Below are 24,541 nucleotides of genomic sequence, written 5' to 3'. Positions count from 1 at the left end.
CTAACGCCTGATGACCTGAGGTGGAGCTGAGGCGGTGATGCTAGCGCTGGGGAGCAGCTGCAAATACAGATTATCATTATCAGAGGCTTAACTGCACAATAAATTCAATGCACTTAAATCATCCCGAAACCATCTCCCATGCACTGTGAAAAAATTGTCTTCCATGAAACCAGTACCTTGTGCCAAAAAAGTTGGGGACCACTGATCTACAGGACTGGCAACAGACTGAACACAGAAAGAGAGGGGCGAGTCATACATAACTCCCAGGCGTTGACATTGATCAAGTGGTGGCACCATGAACAGAAATAAAGAAGACAAGTGAAGGAGAGCAGCAGAAGCACCGAGTTTGCTTTTAACCTTCACAATTGGCTCCTGTGCTGCTCCTGTCACTGTGTCTCACCTTTATCTCCAACCTGATCAGGGTAGTTTCCATGCCCTTCTCTTCCAGTAAAACTTCTAGAAGGGATCTCAAAATTAATTCACACCAATGCATAAACGGTAACCTTTCTTAAAGACTATTTATATTTTAAGAGGGGGGCCCCCCCAAATGAACAACCATGAAATCTGGAAAACTGACAAACCTAAGTGAGGTATGAGGGAGAAAGAGCATGTCCTTTAACATTATTATCACTACACATACTTCCTCAGGCCTGTTACAGCTTGGCTACAATCCGTCACTCTGCCCTAGATTTTAACATTAGTCTTGTGTTTGAGAATCCCTTTCTTATCTTAATGCTGGATACTGCTCAACACTACAGGTAAACAAACAAAATTGTTTTCACTGGCTGTTTCAAAGATATGAAACATTAGCAAAGAGCAGGGCTGGGAAGGTCCATGGTATATCAGCCTCTGCCATCTTTCAGAGAGTTCCAGTCCATCCATCATGATACTAGAGATGCCACAGGTACATTTGGCAGCCTCGCCCAGTGATCACTTTCTGTTTCCTCCAACTCTTGTCTTCCACCTCAAATTAAACCCACCTCCTTTATCAATAGCAGAGATACAAAATAGAAGGCTCTTATAGCCTTCATAACAGGTTTTTGTTGCAATTATGATTAGAAAATAATCATTCTTTCACCTTTTTTCCCCATTCTGGGTTGTTTATTCAACCGAAATTCATGAAGTGACTATACACTACACGGCAAAGGTAAAGGAATGGGGTGGAGGAAAGGAGGAGGCTAAAATTCAGAGCTCACACAACTCCTATCCTCAAAGTGTTGTCAGTTTATCCCCATTCACAGGACTAATCCCCACATCTACAGATCACCTTTGTAGCTCTGGCCCTTTTAAGCCTCCAGCAAGCCTCCCTCAGTTTCTTTTAAATGTAGAATTTCACTGCAAGTGATCCAAATTTCCAAAAGGATCTGACCCACATGGACTCTAAGTGCATTACCTCAATGATTCTCCTGGAATTATTCCCAACCATATGCTTTTTTATAAATGTGTGTACACTGTAGTACGTGTGGACACACAAAAGTATGTAGATAGGGGAGGTTGTTTTGTTGTAATAGTAGTGCTGAATCATTCAGAGAATCATGTACTCTGAACCTTGTGTCATTTTCTGTCATATATTCATAGTGTATACACTTATTCATACACTCTGCCAAACACTGCATAAAATGAGTTAAAAAAAATAGACATGGTGTAGTCACTGTGGAAAATGATGTGGCAGTTCCTCAAAATAGCTAATCAATAGCTTATGTTATTTTAATGTAAATTCTTGGTAAACAACTTAGGAACTGCCTCTTCCATTTCTTTAAAAACTTCAGGGCAGGCCGGGCGTGGTGGCTCACGCCTGTAATCCTAGCTCTCTGGGAGGCCGAGGCGGGCGGATTGCTCGAGGTCAGGAGTTCGAAACCAGCCTGAGCAAGAGTTCGAAACCAGCCTGAGCAAGAGCGAGATCCTGTCTCTACTATAAATAGAAAGAAATTAATTGGCCAACTAATATATATAGAAAAAATTAGCTGGGCATGGTAGCGCATGCCTGTAGTCCCAGCTACTTGGGAGGCTGAGGCAGAAGGATTGCTTGAGCCCAGGAGTTTGAGGTTGCTGTGAGCTAGGCTAACGCCAGGGCACTCACCCTAGCCTAGGCAACAAAGCGAGACTCTGTCTCAAAAAAAAACAAAAAACCTCAGGGCAACTTGAACCTATGCTCCTCAAATTCTTAGCGACAGAAAGTAGAATTGTGGTTGCTAGCGTCTGGAAGGAAGGGAGGAAGAAGGGGTTATTGTTTAATGGATCCGAAGTTTCAGTTTGAGAAGATGAACAAGTTCTGGAGATGGATGATGGTAACGGTTGTGTTAGGTAGATAGCGAGGGATTCTGGGTCTCCTAGCGACAGAAGTGGATGCTGGTGCTTTGGTACAACTGTCTCACCTGGGAGGAAGGCCCCCATCTTGGTCCTGCCCCACCCTAATCTCCCAAGCAACTGTCATACCTGGGGAGAAGGGAATACCCTATGAATCTGCCAATAAACTTAGTGCGCCAGCTGCAAAAGAATAAAGACAAGATACCATAGAGTCTGGAAATTGACCTAGAACAACCGGCATGTATTGTAATGCAACTCCCAACTGTCCAATCAAAGTGGCTCCATGGTGACATCTGAGGCACCAGGGCAGTCCCAATCCAGCACTATAAAACAAGACACAGACCATACCAAGTCCTTTTTTTGCGCCCTTCCTTTTGCTCTCCCTTTGCTACAACAATGGGTCCAGTCGTCATCTGTGGCGTATTTATCATGCTGTTGCCCTATAATCCCATCTTTCTCTCCTCAATAAACCTCATTTTCGTGCTTGCCTTACTTTGTTTGGTGTGCCTGATCATTCTTCAGCCATGAGCACACTAAAAACAGACATTTCAGACTAAAACTTGACAGTTGTACAGTAATATGAAAGTACTTAATGGTACTGAACTATACATTTAAAAATGGTTAAGATGATAACTTTTATGTTGTGTACATTTTACCACACCTTAAAAATACATATTTAAAACATTTAAGAAAACTTTCCTGAAATAAAGAAATATGAAAAAAAGAAGGAAAAAAATGAACCCTCCTCTGGAAGCCAGTACTTTTCAAATCCAGGGAAATGATGTAGATACAAAGAGACAACAAACCAGAGGAAAATCTTTTGACCTCTATTGAATAAGTACATGTAGAACATTTATAGCTATGTGTCTCAACCTTTCTTTCAAGAATGTGTTCCTCGTGGAACATTTTTAGACATTTTTTCCTAATCATCTCCCGATGAAAGTTTAATATCACAGATATACCATATATGTTTATGTACCATGGCCACAAACTATATGTAGTATCTAAGATTTTCCTCCAAGGAATCAATTTTTACCCTCTTGGGGGCAATATCCCCCTCTTTGAGAATGCATGATTTACAGTATTAGCCACTCCACAAACAGCAAATTTGACTGAAATGATCAGAGGACTGGGTTCAATGCCAAAACATGTCCAAAGTCTTATACCAATATTAAAAGTGTCTGCACATTGCTAAATATCTGAACAAAAACTGAGAAATTCATTTTTAATGTCTCTAAATATCTGGACATTGGCATTATCTAGGTAAATAACAGTATTTTGATAAGTTTAATTCAGATATTTGGTATAATGGATAGAGAATGTCACATTACAATCATTTTTTTTTTTTTGAGACAGAGTCTCACTCTGTTGCCTGGGCTACAGTGCCGTGGTGTCAGCCTAGCTCACAGCAACCTCAAATTCCTGGGCTCAAGGGATCCTCCTTCCTCATCCTCCAGAGTAGCTGGGACTATAGGCATGCGCCACCATGCCCAACTAATATATATATATATATATATATATATATATATATATATATATATATTTTTTTTTTTTTTTTTAGTTGTCCAGCTAATTTCTTTCTATTTTTTTAGTAGAGATAGGGTCTCACTCTTGCTTAGGCTGGTCTCGAACTCCTGAGCTCAAACTATCCACCTGCCTCGGCCTCTCAATGCATTGTTTGACCATTACAGAGTTCATTTTCCCACATGGTAATATGACATATGCAGATTTTACAGGAAAACTCTGTAACTTTTCTTATTAAATGAAATTTAAGGTTATAATTTTGCTTCTCAAAGTGTGGACCTTGGGTCAGCAACATCAGCATCACCTAGGAGATTATTAAAAAGGCAGAAGCACAAGCTGCCCCCCAGAACTGCTGAAACAGAATCTGAACTTCAACAAGATCTTTAGGTCATGCTTATGCACATTAATTGAGAAGCACTGCCTTAATAGACAAATATAGTTGACCCTGAACAATAAGTGCTTGAACTGTGTGAGTCCACTTAGACATGGATTTTTTTTCAACCAATGGCAGATTAAAAATACAGTATTCACGGGATGAGAAAGCTGAATATATAGAGTGCCAACTTTTCATATATGCCAATTCCATGGTTGACTGTGAGACTTGAGTATGTGCAGATTTTGATACATGGCAGTCCTCGAACCAATCCCCCAGGTACACCAAGGAATGACTATATCAAAATATATCCACAATTCATAAGAGCATTTTATTTTTAACCAAATAGTTTATTACTCCACTAATGTAATTATGTAATAATAGAGAGCTTATAAAGGCACAAACTAGAAAAGGACTGTATGAGATTTTTCTGTTGCTGCTGCCTGGGCTAAAGCACAGTGGCATCATTATATCTCACTGCAATCTCAAATTCCTGGGCTCAAGTGATCCTCCTGCCTCAGCCTCCCAAGTAGCTGTGACTACAGGTGCACGCCAAGCGTCACCACACCTGGCTAATTTTTTTATTTTTTATTGAGACAGGGTCTTCCCTAGGCTGGTCTCAAACTCCTGGCCTCAGACTATCCTCCTGCCTTGGCCTCCCAAAGTGCTGGGATTATAGGTGTGAGCCACTGCACTCAGCCTCATGTGAGGATTTTTTAAAAATCACCAGAGATGCAAAACATGCAGATTTCTATCCTGGGACTCCCTCTGAAAAAAGTCAATTCAGGTAGTTTATGCTCTGCCAACATTTAGCTTTCCAACGTGGAAGGAAATGTCTTGAGATGAGCAAGGTAAATAGGTAGCAGGATATCCATTTCCTTATAATCCCAGCTGTTGTACCCAAAAATGGCTTAATCACAAATGGATGTCTCTCCCCCAAATATTAGCCCAAGCACCCCTATCAATTCCACCATACAGCTTCGCTCTCTGAAAGGTCTAAAACATTTTCATGTGGTCTTCTTAAAGGTGAAGGGTTATGATGGTTATCAACTAAAACTTTCCCAGTTAAGTCTAAACAGGGAGTAGGTGGTAGCCAAGTATGAGTGGGGAAGGGGAAGGGCCCTAGGGAAATCAGAGCCCTGGAAAGAAGTTGACCTCTTCCCATTGTACCTCTGCTAATATCCCCAGTGACCTGCTAGCAAGTCCAAGCTCTGCCACTTACTATCTGGGGGACCTGAAGCCAATTATTCAATCCTTTCAAGTTTTAATTTCCTCCTCTATAAAATAAGGCCAATTACACCTACCTCAAATGCTATTATGAGGGCTAAATGAGATCCTGCTGGTCAACTCCCAAAACAAATGTTTAATAAGTGTTAATTCCCAATCCACTAACTCCCCGGGGGGAATAGTGGAATATTTTCATCCAAGTTTGAAAGGAAAATGTTTTACCTTACAGTCAGTCGCAAATTAAAAAGAACAGGAAGTGCTTTCATCATAAACCACATATACTAGCTTTAATGAGCCTCTTTACCAATACTGTGAGGCGGCATGATACTCTCCAGCCTGTTAAAAATTACACAGCCCTGAAACTGTCCGTAGCAGAGAGCTGACTTCCCCTATTAGATGTGTTCATATGTCCTCCTCCCATAGAAAATAATGGAAAGCTAACAAATTGGTTTAAAAATGCTAAACCACCAGAAAACCTTAGTTTATAAGAAATCACAGCAAAATGCCTATAAATAATTTTAAGGCAACTTCAAAAAATTGGTTTTTTTTTTTTTGAGACAGAGTCTCACTTTGTTGCCCAGGCTAGAGTGAGTGCCGTGGCATCAGCCTAGCTCACAGCAACCTCAATCTCCTGGGCTCAGCGATCCTACTGCCTCAGCCTCCCGAGTAGCTGGGACTACAGGCATGCGCCACCATGCCCGGCTAATTTTTTGTATATATATTTTTAGTTGGTCAATTAATTTCTTTCTATTTTTGGTAGAGATGGGGTCTCGCTCAGGCTGGTTTCGAACTCCTGACCTTGAGCGATCCGCCCGCCTCGGCCTCCCAAAGTGCTAGGATTACAGGCGTGAGCCACCGCGCCCGGCCTCAAAAAATTGGTTATTTAAGAAACACAAAGGCCGGGCGCTGTGGCTCACGCCTGTAATCCTAGCTCTTGGGAGGCCGAGGCGGGCGGATTGCTCAAGGTCAGGAGTTCAAAACCAGCCTGAGCAAGAGCGAGACCCCGTCTCTACTATAAATAGAAAGAAATTAATTGGCCAACTAATATATATATATAAAATTAGCCGGGCATGGTGGCGCATGCCTGTAGTCCCAGCTACCCGGGAGGCTGAGGCAGAAGGATCACTCGAGCCCAGGAGTTTGAGGTTGCTGTGAGCTAAGCTGATGCCACGGCACTCACTCTAGCCTGGGCAACAAAGTGAGACTCTGTCTCAAAAAAAAAAAAAAAAAAAAAAAAAAGAAACACAAGACTCTTAGAAATCTTAGAGACCAACCCACTGCCCATTTTGGCTACATCAGCCCTACTTGGTTACAAATATCTGCCCATCTCACCCTTGGGAGTTCAGCATCAGGCCAAGAAAGCCAAAAGGTCAAGTTCAGCCAAGGCCCTCATGTTCTTCCTGTTAACCTGGGGGGCACAAAAATCAAGAGGCCACCAGATCAGTGTCAGCTATCAGTCAAAAGGAAACGGTTTTTTTCGGGAGTAATTCTTTGTTGGTCTCAGAATAATTAGAAAATCTTCCCCCTCAGAAATACTCTCCATGACTCTGTAGCTTCTGAGAGGGTTTCTTTTACTGTCTGAGACCAGGACCTGTTTCAGGACACAGTGAAAAGAGAACAGTTTGCCTCCGTTTTCTCAGTGAGGGAGTCTGGATCCGGACTAGATTATGCTGTCCTTGGCCATCACCTCACACTGGAAAGGATGCTGACAAATGTTTCACAACACACGTGCTGTGTACTGATTTCACGTGCTAACTCATCCCAGGCTGACTCTTCTGTCACCCCAGTGCCTGTTCCCTGCCCAACTGTGTCTTTAGCCTAAGCAGAATGATGTTAGAAAGACGGTGGGGGGGGGGGGAGTGGATCATACATTGTATTTTGAAGCCAAATAAAAAGCCTTCAAGGTTATCTGCATGTTTAGATGATCTGTGTGGCTCATCCCCTCTTCTGTCAGGGATTACTGAGAATGGTGAATGAGACTTGGAAATTTTTCTCTCCTTTTATCATCTAAACAACCTACTATTTGACTAAGAGAGGCAAAAAGAAAAATTCCACCTGGCCAGCTATGTATTTCTTTAGATGCCAGATTTAAATTGAGGTAATATATATTACTAAGTGCTTAAATCTTACATAACTGTCATTATCTTTAGGACAACTCCCCTCACCCACTACAAAAAGTTCACTAGTCCCTGTGGAGAAAATCTCTAATCCATTCCTATCTAGAAATATGCTTTTATTCAATTAAATCCCCCTAAAATTTAGACTATTATAAATCTGGGGGTTTACCCAAGTTATCAACTTTCAGGTTTCCCTCAATCATAAAATTTCATTTTATAGCAAGTAATATAAGAATTAATGAGGACATACTATAAAATATTTCAATTTACTTTTTTTATATATATAGATACAGTTTCATGCCTACCCTTGGTGGGAAAGTACATCTCTAAACCCACACATCAAACCTCCTGGGAGATTTCTGCCTTGGAGTATCACAGTTCTACATCACAGACTAAACATAAATTGTTACATTAGATTTATGCTACTTCATCACCCATTCTATCCACCTCCTCCCTCAGCATCTTAGCCCTTCCTGGGCCTTTAAGGCAAACACACAAGATTCTTACTATTACTGACTATAAAAACATCCCAGATTTTCTTTCCCCAAAAAACTGTCCCCCCTCCCCCAATATTTTGTCCCAAAGCAGGTATGACTATTCAAACATCACAAAGTGATTCCAAAGGAAAGAATCTGAATAGGGGAAAAGGAAAGGGGGGAGGTGGGGGGTGGGAGTTAGCATTTAAGATACTTTTTCATATTAAATATCAAATAATAAAAATATACCTTTGTGTTTGAAGAGTCAAGTCTTACAAATACGTAAAAGCAAACCAATTGTTTCCAGCTGTAATCAGCGACAATAACCCGAGTACGTGACAGCGTGAGACAGATGATCAGTTTCCCTTTGAGGTCACTAGACGAGCGGCCGCGGAGCAGCCCTTTCTCCACGGGCGCGCCGCCGTCGCCCTGGGGCCCGAGAGGCCGGCGGCGCGCCGCCCCTTTATAGCGCCGGCCTGCGCGCACCCGGGGGCGGGGGCTGCGGGCCGGGTCTCCGCAGTGCAGGGCTCGGCATCCGCGCCCCGCGGGCTGCGTGGGCTCCGAGGAGGCGGGGGAGGGGCAGCGAGCGCTCGGTGTGTGGATTTTTTTCTGCACACTGGAAATTCCCAGGCCGAAAAGGTACCGACCCGAGTCCCGGACATTCCCCTCGAGGGCCGGCTCCAAGACCCGGACTGGAACCGCGCAGGGGAACCCGAGGCAACATCTATCTCTAAACAACTTCTTTCTTAAGAACTCTTTTTTTTTTTTTTAAATGTCCCAGTGACTCTACTGCTGGGCATTAGAGTTTCCTCCTCCTTATATTCACCTCCCCTTACTTTCGCTTTTTCTGTATGGCCTCAACAAGTGGGGATTGAGTGGGGGGGGGGGTACCTTGTACAACAGCTCTTTAAATGTGGCGATCAAAAAGCAGTGTGGCTGTCCGGTGCCTCCGTTGACTGACTAAAGGACAAGGGATCTGCAGCAGGAATCAGTGGTCCCGGAACGCGAAGATCGCTTTATTTCCATGGGGGATGGGAGCGGGGTGCGTTTAAACAGCGAACGAAACATTGCACAACACAGAAAGGATTTCTCCCGAGACATTTGGTTTCACTGTTGCTTCTTTTCCTTTTGGAACAATTGCTACTGTAATCTCTGTACTGCTTCCTTTTTTTTTTTTTTTCTTCCGTAAATTATCTAACCCCAAGCAGTGTTACAATCCAGTTTTGTGATTACACAGGAAATGATGGCTGTCTGGTTCTCCTGTAGGGATGGGCATCTGGAGGTACACATCATCAGGTCCTTAAAGCTCAGAGGGCTGATTTCCTCTCATTTAATGAAGAATGTTCAAAAGGAAATATATATATACATATATATATATATATTTAAGTTCACACTTTTTAAAGAAGTAAAAATGTAAGTGCACTTTTAAGAGACAAGTTAGATTGAAGTTGATAACGTGCATTTTGTGCTCTCCTATCCTCTGTGTTCTATAAACTTCTGCCCTCAACCATCTTCTCATCTTCCACCACCACCCCATCCCCATGCTCCCAGGATTCCCAGGTGCCTTTAACACTCAGGGGCTGTGGTTTCACTTTCAAAGTGAAAAATGGCAACTTTGAAATCTTATTTATTCATTGCACATTGAGGTGTTAGGCATTCTGAGTGCACTGACTGCATTGTAGACATAAACCCTGGGTAGAATAATGCTTAAAGCAAGAAAATAAATACATGTAAAATGGGATTTCTGGCATTAGTAACTAGTTAATGTAAAAAAGCTGTATTTACCCAAAACCCACAAACAAAATGCTGAGCAGTTTTTTTGGAGGGTTGGGGAGGCTTATTTCTGTTGTTTCCCTTGGGTATTTATTTCCTTATAACTCTCTCTCGCAGTGACTGCCATTTCCTTAATAGGGTCCAGAAACAGACTCATTTCTGGCATGTAACATATGAATATGTAAAAGCTTACCATATTTATTCTTGTCAAGTACCCTACCCTGATTTATCAATCTGAAACCTCATAACTGAAGACAGGAAGTATCAGTCAAGTGGTATTTAATAAAATGATGTTTGTTCAGAATGGCAAAATTTATCATATCAGAACACAAAAGATCTATTTTGTATTTGCTAAAGAAAAATTACTCTTAATAGAATAACTTCTATAAAATATAATTAGCATAGATGGTTCTTATTATGTATTCTCCCTTTCACAAATAGCATCGAATCAATCATTTGAGTTCAGGAATATGAGATTCACTAAGTTAAATTAATACTATCATCCCAAAATAAAAATTAATATTTAATTCAATGAAATTATATATACTACTATTTTAATATTTTAAGCCTAACTGTCCAACCACAGTGACCAACTTATCTGACAATGATAACACCATAAGCAGAACTATTAGGAAGACCTTTATAATTAAGTTATGAAGACTAACATAGAAAAATATGTATGTTAAGTAAAAAACATATCCAAATTACATGTTTTCTATCATTACAAATATATAGTTAAGAAACCTGCAGAAATAATACCAAAATGCTAATGTTCAATGCATTCAGATGATAGGATTATGGATTTTATCTACAGATTTTTCTTCTTCTAGATTTTATAGTTTTTAAAAGTTATGATGTCTCTTACAATTATAATGGGAAATATATATTTAAAACAAACTATTATTTGGCTGGCATGCTGATATTCAGAACTATGTGGTCCTGGCCTAAAATAAACTTTTCAGAAGAAACTGTCTTATTATATCTGTTTTGAAAGATTTAAGTAATATTTCAATCTCTATCAAAATTTCCACACCAGAGTGTAGAAAGACAAATTACAAAAGGGATGGAAGTGACTGAAAATACCTCAGTAAACTATGTCATCAAATTTTTATGGCCTTATGTCACCAAATCGAAAAAATAACAGAAATGGACAAGATCACAAGAAATCATTTGCACAAACAAGCAGCATCATTCCAAACCAGTGGAGAGGCAGTGTCCTCTTTCTTTTTCAAATTCTCCTGGTAAAATGACTCCTTACCCTCCTCCAGCAATTCTTGTTAAGCAAATGCTTTAGTTCTCTCATGAAAATAAAACCTCTTTATAAAAATCTAACAAGTTATAGCTGAAAAGGGCTATGGACTTTCACATACCTTAGTTCAAATCCAAACTCAAGTTCCTCATGTATAAAATGCAGCTAATACCACCTACACTACTGGATCATGAGCAGAATTAAATTAGTTATTGGTACAGCTCCTGAAATAATAAGCGATGTTCATTCTGTCTTTCCTCTTCCCCTAGTCAGTGTTTTTCAAAGTTTGGAATACTACCATGGCATCAGAATCACTGGGCATTTGTCACAAAGTTTAATTCTATAACTCTCAGAGACTTGGCCTCTAATTCTGCATTTTTATCAAATTTACAAGTGATTATTAGATATTCTAAAGCTTAAGGATCATTAAAATTAAGCTATTTTAATATATTTAACTACTTGGTCCTCTTCAGACTCAACAATTAAAAATCTTCTTTCTCCATAAAATATTTTATAATGTTGAAGGTGGTCCTCAAGGATAGGAAAGGGAAGGTCTTGGATCCTCTATGGGAAGTTAAAAATCCAAATTCTTTGACCCATTCTTCTAAGGGTGCATATTTTTCATGCTTTAAGCATCTGTCTTTCTCTGTAAAGCTTCCCTAGTTTCTTCACATGTCTGTTTAGGAACAACTTAAACTAAACTGTAACATATCATAGCTCAGAAAGGAAAAAATACTTACTAAAAGATCCCAAATTAACTAAGTCATTATTTATTAATAATTAATAATTTCATTATTTTTAGATAGCCAATAGGAATAACAGCTTCTTCCAAGCATGAGATAATGTGTCTATCTTATCCCCAAATTAAGAAATACCTGTCATAGATTTTAATACTAATTTTATTAATTTCTAATTAGATTTGAATTTCTAATTTTGGTATGTAGTTCAAAGTAACAACCAAAAAGGAAACATTTGAAATTAGTGGAAAAAATTTCCGCAACTTTATAATAATCAATAGCATTCTTTACATGAAAGTCAATTCTTACAACCCTCAAACTTCAGAACATAAAAATAAATTTCCATTTAGAGATTTCCCCCTTTTGGTTCCAAAATTGCTTATTCTAGAATAAGTAGTCCACACATAAAATTTAGCTGAATCAAATAGGAAACAATCATCAAATGCAAATATTAATTCAAAGCACATATTTTGCTTGTTTCATATTTCCCTTTTGTTTTTCTAGATAAAATCAGGAAATTGTAAAATTCTGACCAAAGACATTGGCATTTTCAAGTAACTCAGAAAAGGTAGATCATCAAGAGAAACTCCTGAGACATGGCAGTCATCAGTGTGTTCCAAGAGCCTCTGACTACAAGCCTTCTCTAGTTCACCCCCTGAAGATAGATCACTTGTGTTATTCATGCAGATGCACTCAATTGCCTTTACCAGATAAGTTACAAACACTCCGCTGCCAACCAAACGTGTCCTTTCTATTTACATCCGAACATTTTTCACACTCTTTAGCACAGTAATCTCCCTTCCCAAGAGAAGCTAATTCAAATACACTCATTAGCATCTTTGGTTACAAGAGCAATACAGTGTGTAGATGCTATTAATAAGGGTTCTATCATGGCTAAGTCAAGATTGGAAAAAATCCTATAGGTAGATATAAATGTAACCTGTATTTTATAAGCTCTGTACAAGTCATTATATGAGGTTCAGCTCTTTTTGAAATTTTGTACATATTAATGGCAGTCATCTCTCAATGCGGTCACTTTCTGTAACGCAGCCCAACTTGGAAGGTAACTGAATATGATTCCTCCAGGACAGGCTAGGTCTCCAAGGGGCACACAAAGGACAAGAACATGTCCAGCTGGTTCTTCACAATAACTTCATCTGGATGCAGCTTGTGGGGTAGATAATGGGCCAAGGTCATCTCCCAGGCATCGACGAGATATACTCCAACCCCAGAAAACATCCTCCGAAGGATGGTGTCCAGCTGAAAGTTGTACCAGTCGCTGTTGAAAAGGCTCACCTCAGGCCCCAGCTCTTGGGCATTGGCTGTCCGGATGACCACCACAGTCTTAGGGCTTCTATCCAGAAGCTGGACCACCGCTCGACGGATATTCCTGAGCCGCCGGATGTACACTTCCAAGGGGAAGGTGCTGAAGTGAGACCATACAGCTATGGCAACCACGGTGTTCTTCCCTCCCACAATACTGTTCAGCTCATTTGCCACATAATGGAGATCACTGCTAAAGACAGTCGTGAAGCGGATGGGCGGACCATGGCAGCGGTATTTGAGCAGGATGTTGTGCTTCTGGTCCACTGCAAGGAAGGGACCCACATTCTTGGGACTACCCAAGTTAAACTCCACTAAATCTGAAACAAGGAAAACTCAAGTTTATGAAAACATTCAAACCAAATACATATATTTTGATTTTTTTTTTTACTGAATGGCTTCACAGAAGTTTTTTTAAAAAATGTACACTATAAATGTAAAATAAATACTTATTTCACTGCACCTCTCCACTTTCAATCAGTGGACCTTTATTCTAACACATTTATTATTTAAACCACTCCATAAATGTGACATTATAAGTAATACCATCCGTGATAGATTCTACACCTATGTCTATGCCTCAAAACCAAAATAACCAGTTTTCCTCTAATTATCAGGCCAAGAAATCTTGCTGTTTGCACTGATCATTGAATATTTAAAATTCAAGTTGAATTTACATCTTATTCTTCTAACAGATCAATATTATTTCTTCCAGCACAGGGCTATAGCTTTCATTTTATGAGCACATAATAGTAACCAGAATTTTGGAAATTCTGTCATTTGACATGGATGTACCTACAGGACATTATGTTAAGTGAAATAAGCCACACACAGAAAGGCAAATACTCTATGATCTGGCATATGTGGAATCTAAAAAGCTACAGTAGAGAGTAGAAGGTCAGTTATCAGAGTGTAGGGGATTGTGGGAACAATGGGGATGCTGATCACAGGGTACAAAGTTTCAGGTAGACAGGAAGAAAAAGTTTTCCAGATCTATTGAACAGCATGGTAACCATAGTTAATAATAATGTATTGTATATTTCAAAATTGCTAAAAGATTTTAAATATTCTCACTATAAAAAAATAAATATGTGAGGTGCTGAATATGTTAATTAGCTTGATATAATCATTCCACAATGTACATATATATCAAAATATCACATTGTGTCCCATAAATGTACATAATTATTTGTCAACTAAAAATAATTTTTATAAATAGAATAAAAATAAAGCAACTTAAATTGTGATTCTGAAAAAAAACAAAACAAACCCAAATACTTCTTTTTGCAATAAGCAAAAGAAAGAAATAACCCTGTTTCTTTTAACTTTCACTTTTATCCTTCAGATGGAAAATCATGTTAATGTCCTATATGAGAACTTCTATATCATGAAAATAACAAAGACAGCAACACAAGTTAAAATTCACTTCTCTCCTTCTCCCTTTATCTAAATTTTGTTTCAAGGTCCAGTTCTTTGGAGACATTCTGAAGGTCCTAGAAATCAGTGGGACTCCTTGTTACTCCTAAAAGTGGTGTATAATTCATCACTTAATACATGCTCCCATGAAGAAAGAGGATCTATCTCATATCCCTGAATATTCCTGTAAGTTCCTTACAGAGAATGGACTAAAGAAATGCTGGGCAACACAATTCAGTATTTCCTAAGCACCTATTCAGGGCCCACTACTATAAGTACCACAAAGCCAACAGTACCCAGATGGATAAGTCACAGTCTTTGCTCTCAGTGAGTTTATGGTCAATTTTGAAGATGTAATATCAGACTATAATTGTCCTATAGTCCTCTTAAGGGTTAAAGTAGGTTTTAATTTTTTCTCCTTAAAGTTTCTCTCCTAGATTTCCCTATGTAATTTATTACTACTTAGCATCTGGCTCCATGTAAACTGAATAAAAGCTCAAGCCACCACTTTCTTTTGATTAAGATTAAGCACTAACACAAGGCTTTATTTTTATCAGGCGAAAATCTGTCTGTAAAGGGTATGGTGGAAAGTAATCAAAATGGTCAATGTGATCACTGTTATCAAAGGAAATACCATGCTATGTCAGTAGAACTTAAGAAGCAAGCAACTACAGACATCTGATCAGCATCAAATTGCGCCCAGTATCGTGCCATACAAATTATTTCCCTTCTCCTGATTTTTAATTTATGCTTTATCAACTAGAATTATTGCAATGTGTGCTTCAGAAAAACAAGCAAAACAAAAACTGGATTGGGGCCGGGCATGGTGGCTCACGCCTGTAATCCTAGCACTCTGGGAGGCCGAGGCAGGAGGATTGCTTGAGCTCAGGAGTTCGAGACCAGCCTGAGCAAGAGGGAGACCCCATCTCTACTATAAATACAAAGGAATTAGCCAAACAGCTAAAAATAGAAAAAATTAGCCGGGCACGGTGGCGTGTGCCTGTAGTCCCAGCTACTCGGGAGGCTGAGGCAGGAGGATCACTTAAGCCCAGGAGTTTGAGGTTGCTGTGAGCTAGGCTGATGCCTTGGCACTCTAGCCCAGGCAAGAAAGTGAGACTCTGTCTCAAAAAAAAAAAAAAAAAAAAAAAAAAACTGGAATGGACTTTCCACTTTGTGGAGTAGTATCTACTTCCTCCTTTTCTTCTAAAAATTAAACTTAAAACTAAGTTGATATAATAAGTAAAAGCTAATTTAAAAAAATATAGCAAACAACTCACAACAAGCCATGGAGCTTTATTTTATGAAAATCCCTGCCCATACATAGCCATTAAAAATAGTTCCCAGAGGCCGGGAGTGGTGGCTCACGCCTGTAATCCTAGCACTCTGGGAGGCCCAGATGGGCAGATCGCTGGAGGTCAGGAGTTCCAAACCAGCCTAAGCAAGAGCGAGACCCCATCTCTACTATAAATAGAAAGAAATTAATTGGCCAACTAATATATATAGAAAAAATTAGCTGGGCATGGTGGCGCATGCCTATAGTCCCAGCTACTCGGGAGGCTGAGGCAGAAGGATCGCTTGAGCCCAGGAATTTGAGGTTGCTGTGAGCTAGGCTGATGCCATGGTATTCACTCTAGCCTGGGCAACAAAGCAAGACTCTGTCTCAAAAAAAAAAAAAAAAAAAAATAGTTCCCACAAACTTATTTAATCAGTTCTCTAAATTTTCAGCAGAGCCTTTATTTCTGCTCCCTGATATCCATCCCTCCTCACCCCATCCACATCCCTTCCAGAAAGAGGAGAATGCCCACTGTGAAAAAGGGTGAGCTCTTTGGGTTTTGCTCTGAGTCTGGAGAGCAGCCCCAGAACCAAGCAGAGAAGTCAAGAAGCTGAGAATACCGGGACTCTCCCACACTCCCTCAGTAGGCACCAGCTCCATCCCAGAGTCACACCAAAGGTAGGCCCTGGATGACACAGGGATGGCTTTGCTTCAGGGTGCATTAAAATGGACCACAGTAAGTTTGGCAACTTCCTTCCAGTTAAATCTACTATAAACTTGGAGGAAAGTGAAACACACCTGTGAAGTGGCATGGTCCAGCTGTCTCATCTCATACATGGAGAAATGAAGCCCTGAGAAGTAAATGACTTGCCCAAGGTCACACAGCTAATCAGTGGCATGAACCTCAGTGAAAACCCAGTGCTTCCACTAGAACAACACGACCCCACCACTAATCAGAAACTGTCACACATCTCTCCAGGGTTAGGATACCTCTTTAGTCCTATTAAGAAATAACTGCTTCCTCTCCTGATGCTTTTCTTCAGGCACGTGAGTGAGTCTGCTCATTTGAAAGCTGATGGGAGAAAGAGTTATGAAACAAAAAGCAATGTACCAACCTGGAACAAATGTAGTAAGGTATTCGAACCATTGCCTAATTGTTGAATCACCAAATAAATGCACCACTTTTCTTTGTAAGCATTCTGTAATGTTGTCAGGGTCATTAAACTGACGCATCTTAAATTTTCTGGGCCTCCACTGGTCTTTATAATAATACCCAGAAGGAAAAGTGCCTGAGTCTTGAAATAGTTCTAGGTTATTAGTTTCTGTAAAGAAAAAGGAAAAAAATAAGATATTCTGAAATTCTCCTCCAACAATCAATGAAAAATGTCCCAAGAAACATAATTATGCCCACATACTTGCCAGCCTGCTGGTGTATGAGCAAATTTCCTGCTGTCATATCTCAAAGAAATCCCAGACTTTCCCCTGATACAGAAAGGTTCCCCTTTGCACAAAAATGGGAAGATCTGAATGGGTGTTGATGGACAGAAGATAAAAAGGGGACTTTGAGCATTCCCTCTGATTATGCGTGTTTTCACCAAAGTCAAATATAAAGGAAAACAAAAACCAAGGAAATGTGTGGATTTATAAGCATTTGTCCAGCATTATCCCAGAATAGAACAGCTTCTCCTCCAAATGCCTCTGAGGCAAGTAGCAACTTAAGTTCATATTTTACATATGTATACTAATAGTAATCCACTACTTCTCAGCCCATTAAAAGAAAAGTTTTAATCAATAGGTCTTATATTCAAATTTTAATTCCAAAACCCACCACTTGATACAGAGAACAAACTAATGGCATACAGTCTAAAGGACTATTCTCCACAATACAAAAGCTTCAGAAAGTCTCTATGCATAATCAGCAATACTAAAAATACATCAGCAGTGTGTACTCATGCTTATAGCTTAGCTACACATGATAACGCAAGTACCAGGACACTTTTCAGAGGGAGTGTCAACATCTTCCTGCCCTAACACCTCCCACAGAAAATGCCGCTGTGGAAACAACACACTTTACAGGCTTTAAAACAGATAGTGATGGTTAATATTTCTTGCAAGTTTACTCTGTACCAGACACTATCCTGACCAATTACATGTATTATCTCATATGATGCTCACAGTAACTATTAAAAGGTCCTATTACTATCCCTGCCTTTCAGTTAAGCAACTTGACTAAAGTCCCAGAGCTACGCTAGTCAGTAGCAAAGCCAGGACCTGACCCAAGCAGGTGAGCGCTGAAGCCCATGCTCTTAAGCACTGTATTAGACTGTTTCTCAAAAGTAGATGTTTATATTAATAGATGTCAGCCATTTCTTTTTTTTTGAAGGAACAAATTTATTCATTTCTAACAATTATTCAAATCTGTAATCTTCAAGAAACCACCAGTTTATATCACTTCCTGCCTACCCCAAAGTTCAACCTTGACCATAATCCAGTCATCCTATAGTCACCTATAAAACCACAATTTGAAATCTAAGTGCTTATACAACTCAGAAATTTGAGTCCCTTATTTGTGACCATTTTCAGCTTATTTACCTTCTTGATATTATCTGTGTTACACAAAGTTATTTTAGTTTTATTCCTTTTAAAGGTATCTTATTTGACAGTACACATCTAATCTTTTTTCTTAGGTATCTGCTCATTCTTTGCAGATGCAGGGCCCAAATGGAAAAGAAAACAGTGTTATTAAAGCTTTATTTGGAAAATGTGATTATCAAAGAAAAATTGGGGGTAGGGCAAATATTTGGCTTATTCAAAAATTTCTCAACATGTTATCAAAGTAGTTACTTGGTACTACATCTTGTTCAAAGCTCCCTCATTATATCAGTATGTCAAGGCTGCACAGCTAGTGAGCTCCAGAGACAACACCTGGGGCCCACAGAAAACATTTAGTAGAATGAGAATTTAAAGTGATTTTGAAGTTACAATTTTTACCACTGTTAATTTGGTAGACTTGGCTATTCTGTGTCAAATACATGTTATAAAGAAAAGTATGGGCCAGACGTGGTGGCTCACGCCTGTAATCCTAGCACTCTGGGAGGCTGAGGCGGGCAGATTGCTCAAGGTCAGGAATTCAAAACCAGCCTGAGCGAGACCCCGTCTCTACTATAAATAGAAAGAAATTAATTAACCAACTAAAAGTATATATACAAAAAAATTAGCCAGGCATGGTGGTGCATGCCTATAGTCCCAGCTACTTGGGAGGCTGAGGCAGTAGGATCACTTGAGCCCAGGAGACTGAGGTTGCTGTGAGCTAGGCTGATGCCATGGCACTCACTCTAGCCTGGGCAACAAAGTGAGACTCTGTCTCAAAAAAAAAAAAAAAAAAAACCAAACAAAAAAAAGAAAAGTATGTATCGCACAAGAAACAGTTACCATTTCCATTCAAATTTTAATTATATTCACAACCAGAGCTAAGTCAAGCAAAGCAAATCAATTACTGAACCTGACATTAATTCTTTAAACATGCTGCACGCTACATAACAGAACTGTATTTTTTTAAGTGAAATACATGTACCTACACTGCCCCCTTATGGTAAACTGGGACAAAAACATTTCCTAACTATGGTAATGGAGTTTTAAGTATCTGTGGTTAAGTGTTTCTGAGAACTCAGAAAGCATTTTCACAAAAGATAACTGAGATATGAAAGTCTCTTACATCTATAACTCCTAATGTACTATTCATGTGGAATAAAAATAATTAAAACATAAAAATAAAAATCAATTATTACTTAATTTTATGGCTGTAAAGGCAGATATGAAGGTCTTTGTGCAAAATCAGAAGGGAATTTTTTTTTATTATTTTCAAGTAATGCCCCTGCTTTTCTAAGATGTCTTGGCTTCTCGTTAAAGCCCATGGCTTACATTTTCCTCCAAAGGGTGTCATCCATGTCATCCATTAGCCATAATGAGGGCTATTTGCACCACAAATGGGACAAAATGAGAGAAAAAAAAAGCAGAGAGATAAATTTCCCTAACCTATCTAGAAAGTGCTGGATGAGAGGGATACAATGTGAATTAAGGGTGGGAGGGGAGTGTATGCACAAGTGCAGCATAGATGTCCCTTAATTTTATGCTATGAAATCATCTGTAGAATTAAGAACAGTAAAAAGCAGGACAAAATGGAGTACATAATTTATGAGGGAAAAAAAAGACACGACAGAGAAGAAATGGGATCAAACAATTCCCTGCACCAGAGAATGCCATGCATATAGGAAGCCTGGATACTATCTCCACAGGATAAGGAATGAGGACAGTGTGTGTTGAGCTGTTTAGGCACACCCTGTCAAGTGCTGAAAATATGAGAATGGTCTGGCTATCCAGTAATTATAGTGGCTTGGGTTTGAGTTTACTCCTTGAATTCTCCTATAAGACCTTGAAAATTTGATTGCTTTTTCCTCATATTTCAGTCCCCTAAAAGCTCAGCATTTTGCAGGAAAAAGTTAAAAATGCTGTATAGGTGGAAATACCTGCAGATTCACAGAATGTTGACAGGGATCTCAGAGAACTACTAGCCCAAATATCTTTCAAAGGTGAAGAAAGCAACTCACAGAATGACTTGCTAAAATTCCTCAAAGAATTTTAGCAGACAGGTAGTGGTTAGAGGTGGTACTGTTTATAAAGACAAATATATTTCATTATTGATGTAGTTGTGGGAAAGGGCTTCCTTCCCCCAAATTATATCAGTTAGTTCGTTTTTATATGGAGGATATGAGCCCTTTGATTTCCTAATTTAACATTTAAATAAAATGTATTCTATATCAAAGTATTTTTTCCAATAATTGGAAAGCAGCTGTTTTTAAAACAGCTTTGTCCCATTTGTTGTGAAAACATTTCTCTGCCATTTTCTAGAAATCAACATCAGACTTCTCATCCATAAATTGACTATTTTAGTTTTCATTCACTATTTATCATTCACTTCATCACTTGAATGCATTTGGATACTAGAGGGTTCATAAATTTCTCTACTGGAGACAAACGAAAACATCCAGATACTGTTAGACATACCTCCTAAGCTTGGTTAAGGGTAGTAGGAAAAAATGCTAGACTAGGAGTCACAGGACCCAGTTTAAATCTGACTCCACATCTCCAACTATGAGACCTCAGAAGTCACTTCTCACCTCACTCCCCACCTCTACCCTTAGAGTCTAGCCTAACAGAGCAGGTATCAAAATGATGACTGAATAAATGAGTTTCTTGAGCTCTGTTTTATCATCTATAAAATGGATAAACTACTACTGGTTATTTTGAAAAGTTGTCAAAATTCAGTACTGAAGTAGTGTGAAAGCACTTTTTTAAATAGTAAAGAGCTATGCTGGAGTCATGGAAACATATGTTCTAAATGTTCTATGTTCTGATCTAGATGGTAGTTATTCTAACTAGTTTTATATTGCTGTGTAACATGTCACCACAAACTTAGTGGCTTAAAAACAAGAGACATGCATTATCCCACAGTTCTGTAGGTCAGGAGTCCAAGGCAGAGTGTAGCCACAGGTCTCAGATTGCAATCAAGGTGTCAGCAGGGCTCTATTCTCTGGAGAAGAGTCTTCAGAAGGTTCATGCAAGTTGCTGGCGGAATTCAGATCCTTGTGGTTGTAAGACTGAGTTTCCCGATTGATTCCTTGCTAGTTGTCAGATGGGGGATGCCCTTCAGCTCCTAGATTTGGAAGCTGCCTATATTCCTTGCCATTGTGGTCCCTTCCATCTTTAAAGCCAGCAGTGAAGAATCTCCCTCACATGGAATCCTTCTCACATTTTGAATCTCTTTCTTTAGGAAGAGCTTGTTAAGGGCTTATGTGATAAGGTCAGGTCTACCTAGGATAAAGTCAGCTTTGTCATAGAGCATAATCAAATCATGGGAGTGATATACCATCATATTTATAAGCCTCTCCCATATTCGAGGGGAGGGGATTATGTAAGGGCACATGTCACTGGAAGTCATCTTAGTATTAAGCCTACCATAGTTACAAAGATACACATGAATGCAAAACTTCATTGTACTACATAATTATGATCTGTGTTGTCTACTGTATATAAGATATACTTCAACAAATTTTTTAAAAAGAGTAAAGGAGATGGGCATGTCGCTTACACCTGTAGTCATAGCACTTTGGGAGGGCGAGGTGGGAGGATCTCTTGAGACCAGCCTAACCAATAGCGAGACCCTGTCTCTACAATAAAAAAAAAAAAAAATTAGCTGGTGTGGTAACATAGTGGCATGCACCTGTAGTCCTAGATACTTGGGAGGCTGAGGCAGAAGGATTGCTTAAGTCTAGGAGTTAAAGGTTGTAGTGAGCTATGATCACACCACTGCACTCTAGCCTAGGTGAAAGAGTGAGACCTCATTTCTCACCAAAATAAATAAATAAATAAAGGGCTATAAAGATAGTATCTATACTATTGCTATTGTCTATTCTTATCTCAAATTCTTAGGAAGCTCCCCTCAAAAATATTAATTCAAGCTGTTGATGAGGTTAGAATCTGTAAAGGTCCCTGAGCCACTCAGCTGTGATAGTCAGGAACAACAGTACAGATGCTAATGAAAGCTCAGCAGCAATTCTGGCACTGTGAAAGCCTGTTGGGAACCAGACACTTGCCCTTGTTAAGGTAGTCTACTCTAATTAAAAACTGTTTTTCTTTGCTTTTGACTAAAATTACACCACAAATGGCAGTAGCACTAGCAATCTCAAGCAATCCACCAGACTCTAAATATGCATCTTAGAATAATTTTACCTTGTAAGAAAATTAAATAGCTAATACATAAATAAAATTTCATTGGGAAGAAACTTCAAAATATAGGATTCATAAATGAAATTATAAAAGTAGAAAGATTTATGAACTCTTCTAAGACTAGGGCAAAGAAAACAAAAGATGAGCCTCAAATATCTCATGGTGCTAGAAAATAATAAGGTGCTTCAACAAATAAAAATTAAAAAGGATGAGAGTACATTAAAAGGGCACAGAAACCAAACTAAAAAAGTTCCCAAATGCCAAAACTGGAACAATTTGTGCAAAAATAAAATAAAATAAACCATGACAGAATTGAATTGAATTATAACCCAAAGAATGAAATAATCATGAGCCCATACTAATATCGATAATTAAATGGGGAAAAGGGACAATTCTTTCTTTACAGAAGAATTCCAACTAGTAAGTTTCAAAGGAATGAGAGATACAGAAAATAACCATTAAAACACAAGAGAAATCATTAGTACAGGTAAGATCTGATGAACATTGATGAATGCTAAAATCAGTGGGTGAACGTTTAAGCACAAATACAACGTTTGAATAGAATGAAAGAGGAAGGAAAGTGAAAAATATGAGCCCTTCTAAGGGTCTTTGAATGCCCTCTGCTGGTCATTAGAGTAAACTTCAATGAAGTTCTGCTAAACTGGAGTCCTTATAGTCTATAAAGCAATTGCCTTTTTCTTTTCTTTCCAATTATGTACCAGCTACTAGATGGTTTTCTCACTCAAAGCCAAGCTATTCTGCTATCAGTTAGCCAGGCTAACTTATTTGTAGTTATTTTCTTCTTCTAAAAATCCATCAAAAACCTCACTAGTTACTGAATCTGTCTTTTCTCTAACCAGAATAGTACATCACAAACCTACAGCCACTTCCTGGCTGATTTCCCAGACCTGTCAAGTACAGGTAAAGCACTGACCATTCTATGAGATACTCAGGGACATGAGAAGGTGGGCAAGCCAGTCAGAGCTGTGGGAAAGTAGGGCAGATACAATAGTGGGGCAAGGCCTCCTGAGGACGTCAGACATGGGAGAGTGTGAAGAGTGCAGTATTACTGAGGGACACCATGTCTACTGACATCTAGGCTGTGGGGGGTTGAGGCCTAGACAGACAAAAGATAAATATTTTCATGGATGATATTTCACATATGTATCTTCTAAAATTAGTAATTCATCTGGTTCAAGTAAATCAAATATAGCTCTTCATTAGGAAAAGACTGAGAATTCTTGTGGCATATGACAGGAGAGAACAGAGGCATCGACTGGCAGCGCCCTTGCTACATCAGGGCCAGACAAACTTTATTTAAGCCATGCAATATTTTTTAAATTTTCAACTGAATGCCAATGTTTTAAAATCTGGAGATAGCACATTTAAAAATTTAAAAATTCTGGCTTTTCATGAAAAAAAAAATCTACAGATCTAGCCACATAGGGTTTGTTTCTGCATGGTAACAAAGCAGCAGGAAATGGGGAGAGGCTCCCAGTAAGACAGTCTTTGCCCTTCAGTTCCTTCCCCACCACTGACACAAGGCATGCATGTGGCTAATATCCACTCTAATTGAGCCACATATTTTATACACCTAGCCCCGGTAGCAAAAAGGTTTGCAACATCTGCAGTGTGGGATTCTGTTTTGGGGGTTTTTGTGTTTTGTTTTTTTAAGACACAGGGACTTGCTCTATCACTCAGGCTGGAGTGCAGCAGTGTGATCATAGCTCACTGAAGCCTCAAATTCCTGGGCTCAAGCAATCCTCTCACCTTAGCCTCCCAAGTAGCTGGGACTACAGAAGTATGCCACCATGCCTGGCTAATTCTTTTATTATTATTATTTTAATTTAGAGATGGGGTCTCACTATGTTGCCCAGGCTGGTCTCAAACTCAAGTGATTGTCCCACCTCAGCCTCCTGAGTAGGTGGTATTACAGGCTCAAACCACCACACCCAGCAAG

At 39.2% G+C, this 24,541-nt stretch overlaps 3 protein-coding genes across 10 annotated transcripts in view; 1 reads left to right on the top strand and 2 right to left on the bottom strand.

Moving 5' to 3' along the window:
• Positions 1-8,471, bottom strand: part of NFKBIZ (NFKB inhibitor zeta) — a 42,552-nt gene extending 34,081 nt beyond the window's left edge. The window contains exon 1 of the mRNA XM_012779659.2: positions 8,274-8,471. The gene's annotated coding sequence lies outside the window, so the exon portion shown is untranslated. The remainder of the gene's footprint in view (positions 1-8,273) is intronic.
• Positions 1-24,541, top strand: part of RPL24 (ribosomal protein L24) — a 371,901-nt gene that overhangs the window by 257,402 nt on the left and 89,958 nt on the right. The window lies entirely within an intron of this gene.
• NXPE3 (neurexophilin and PC-esterase domain family member 3) overlaps positions 11,801-24,541 on the bottom strand; it is a 44,743-nt gene continuing 32,002 nt past the window's right edge. For 7 of the 8 annotated variants that reach the window (XM_012779660.3, XM_012779662.3, XM_076001251.1 and 4 more), the window contains 2 exons: positions 16,911-17,117; positions 11,801-13,426 (listed from right to left, as the gene is read on the bottom strand). In XM_012779660.3, the coding sequence (XP_012635114.1) occupies positions 12,876-13,426; positions 16,911-17,117 (758 nt within the window). In that variant the 3' untranslated portion in view covers positions 11,801-12,875. The remainder of the gene's footprint in view (positions 13,427-16,910; positions 17,118-24,541) is intronic. The other variant, XM_012779668.3, reaches the window with a different exon arrangement.

Source organism: Microcebus murinus, chromosome 1 (assembly GCF_040939455.1).
Source record: "Microcebus murinus isolate Inina chromosome 1, M.murinus_Inina_mat1.0, whole genome shotgun sequence".
Lineage (NCBI taxonomy): Eukaryota > Metazoa > Chordata > Mammalia > Primates > Cheirogaleidae > Microcebus > Microcebus murinus.
This window is presented reverse-complemented; position numbering and strand designations above follow the sequence as displayed.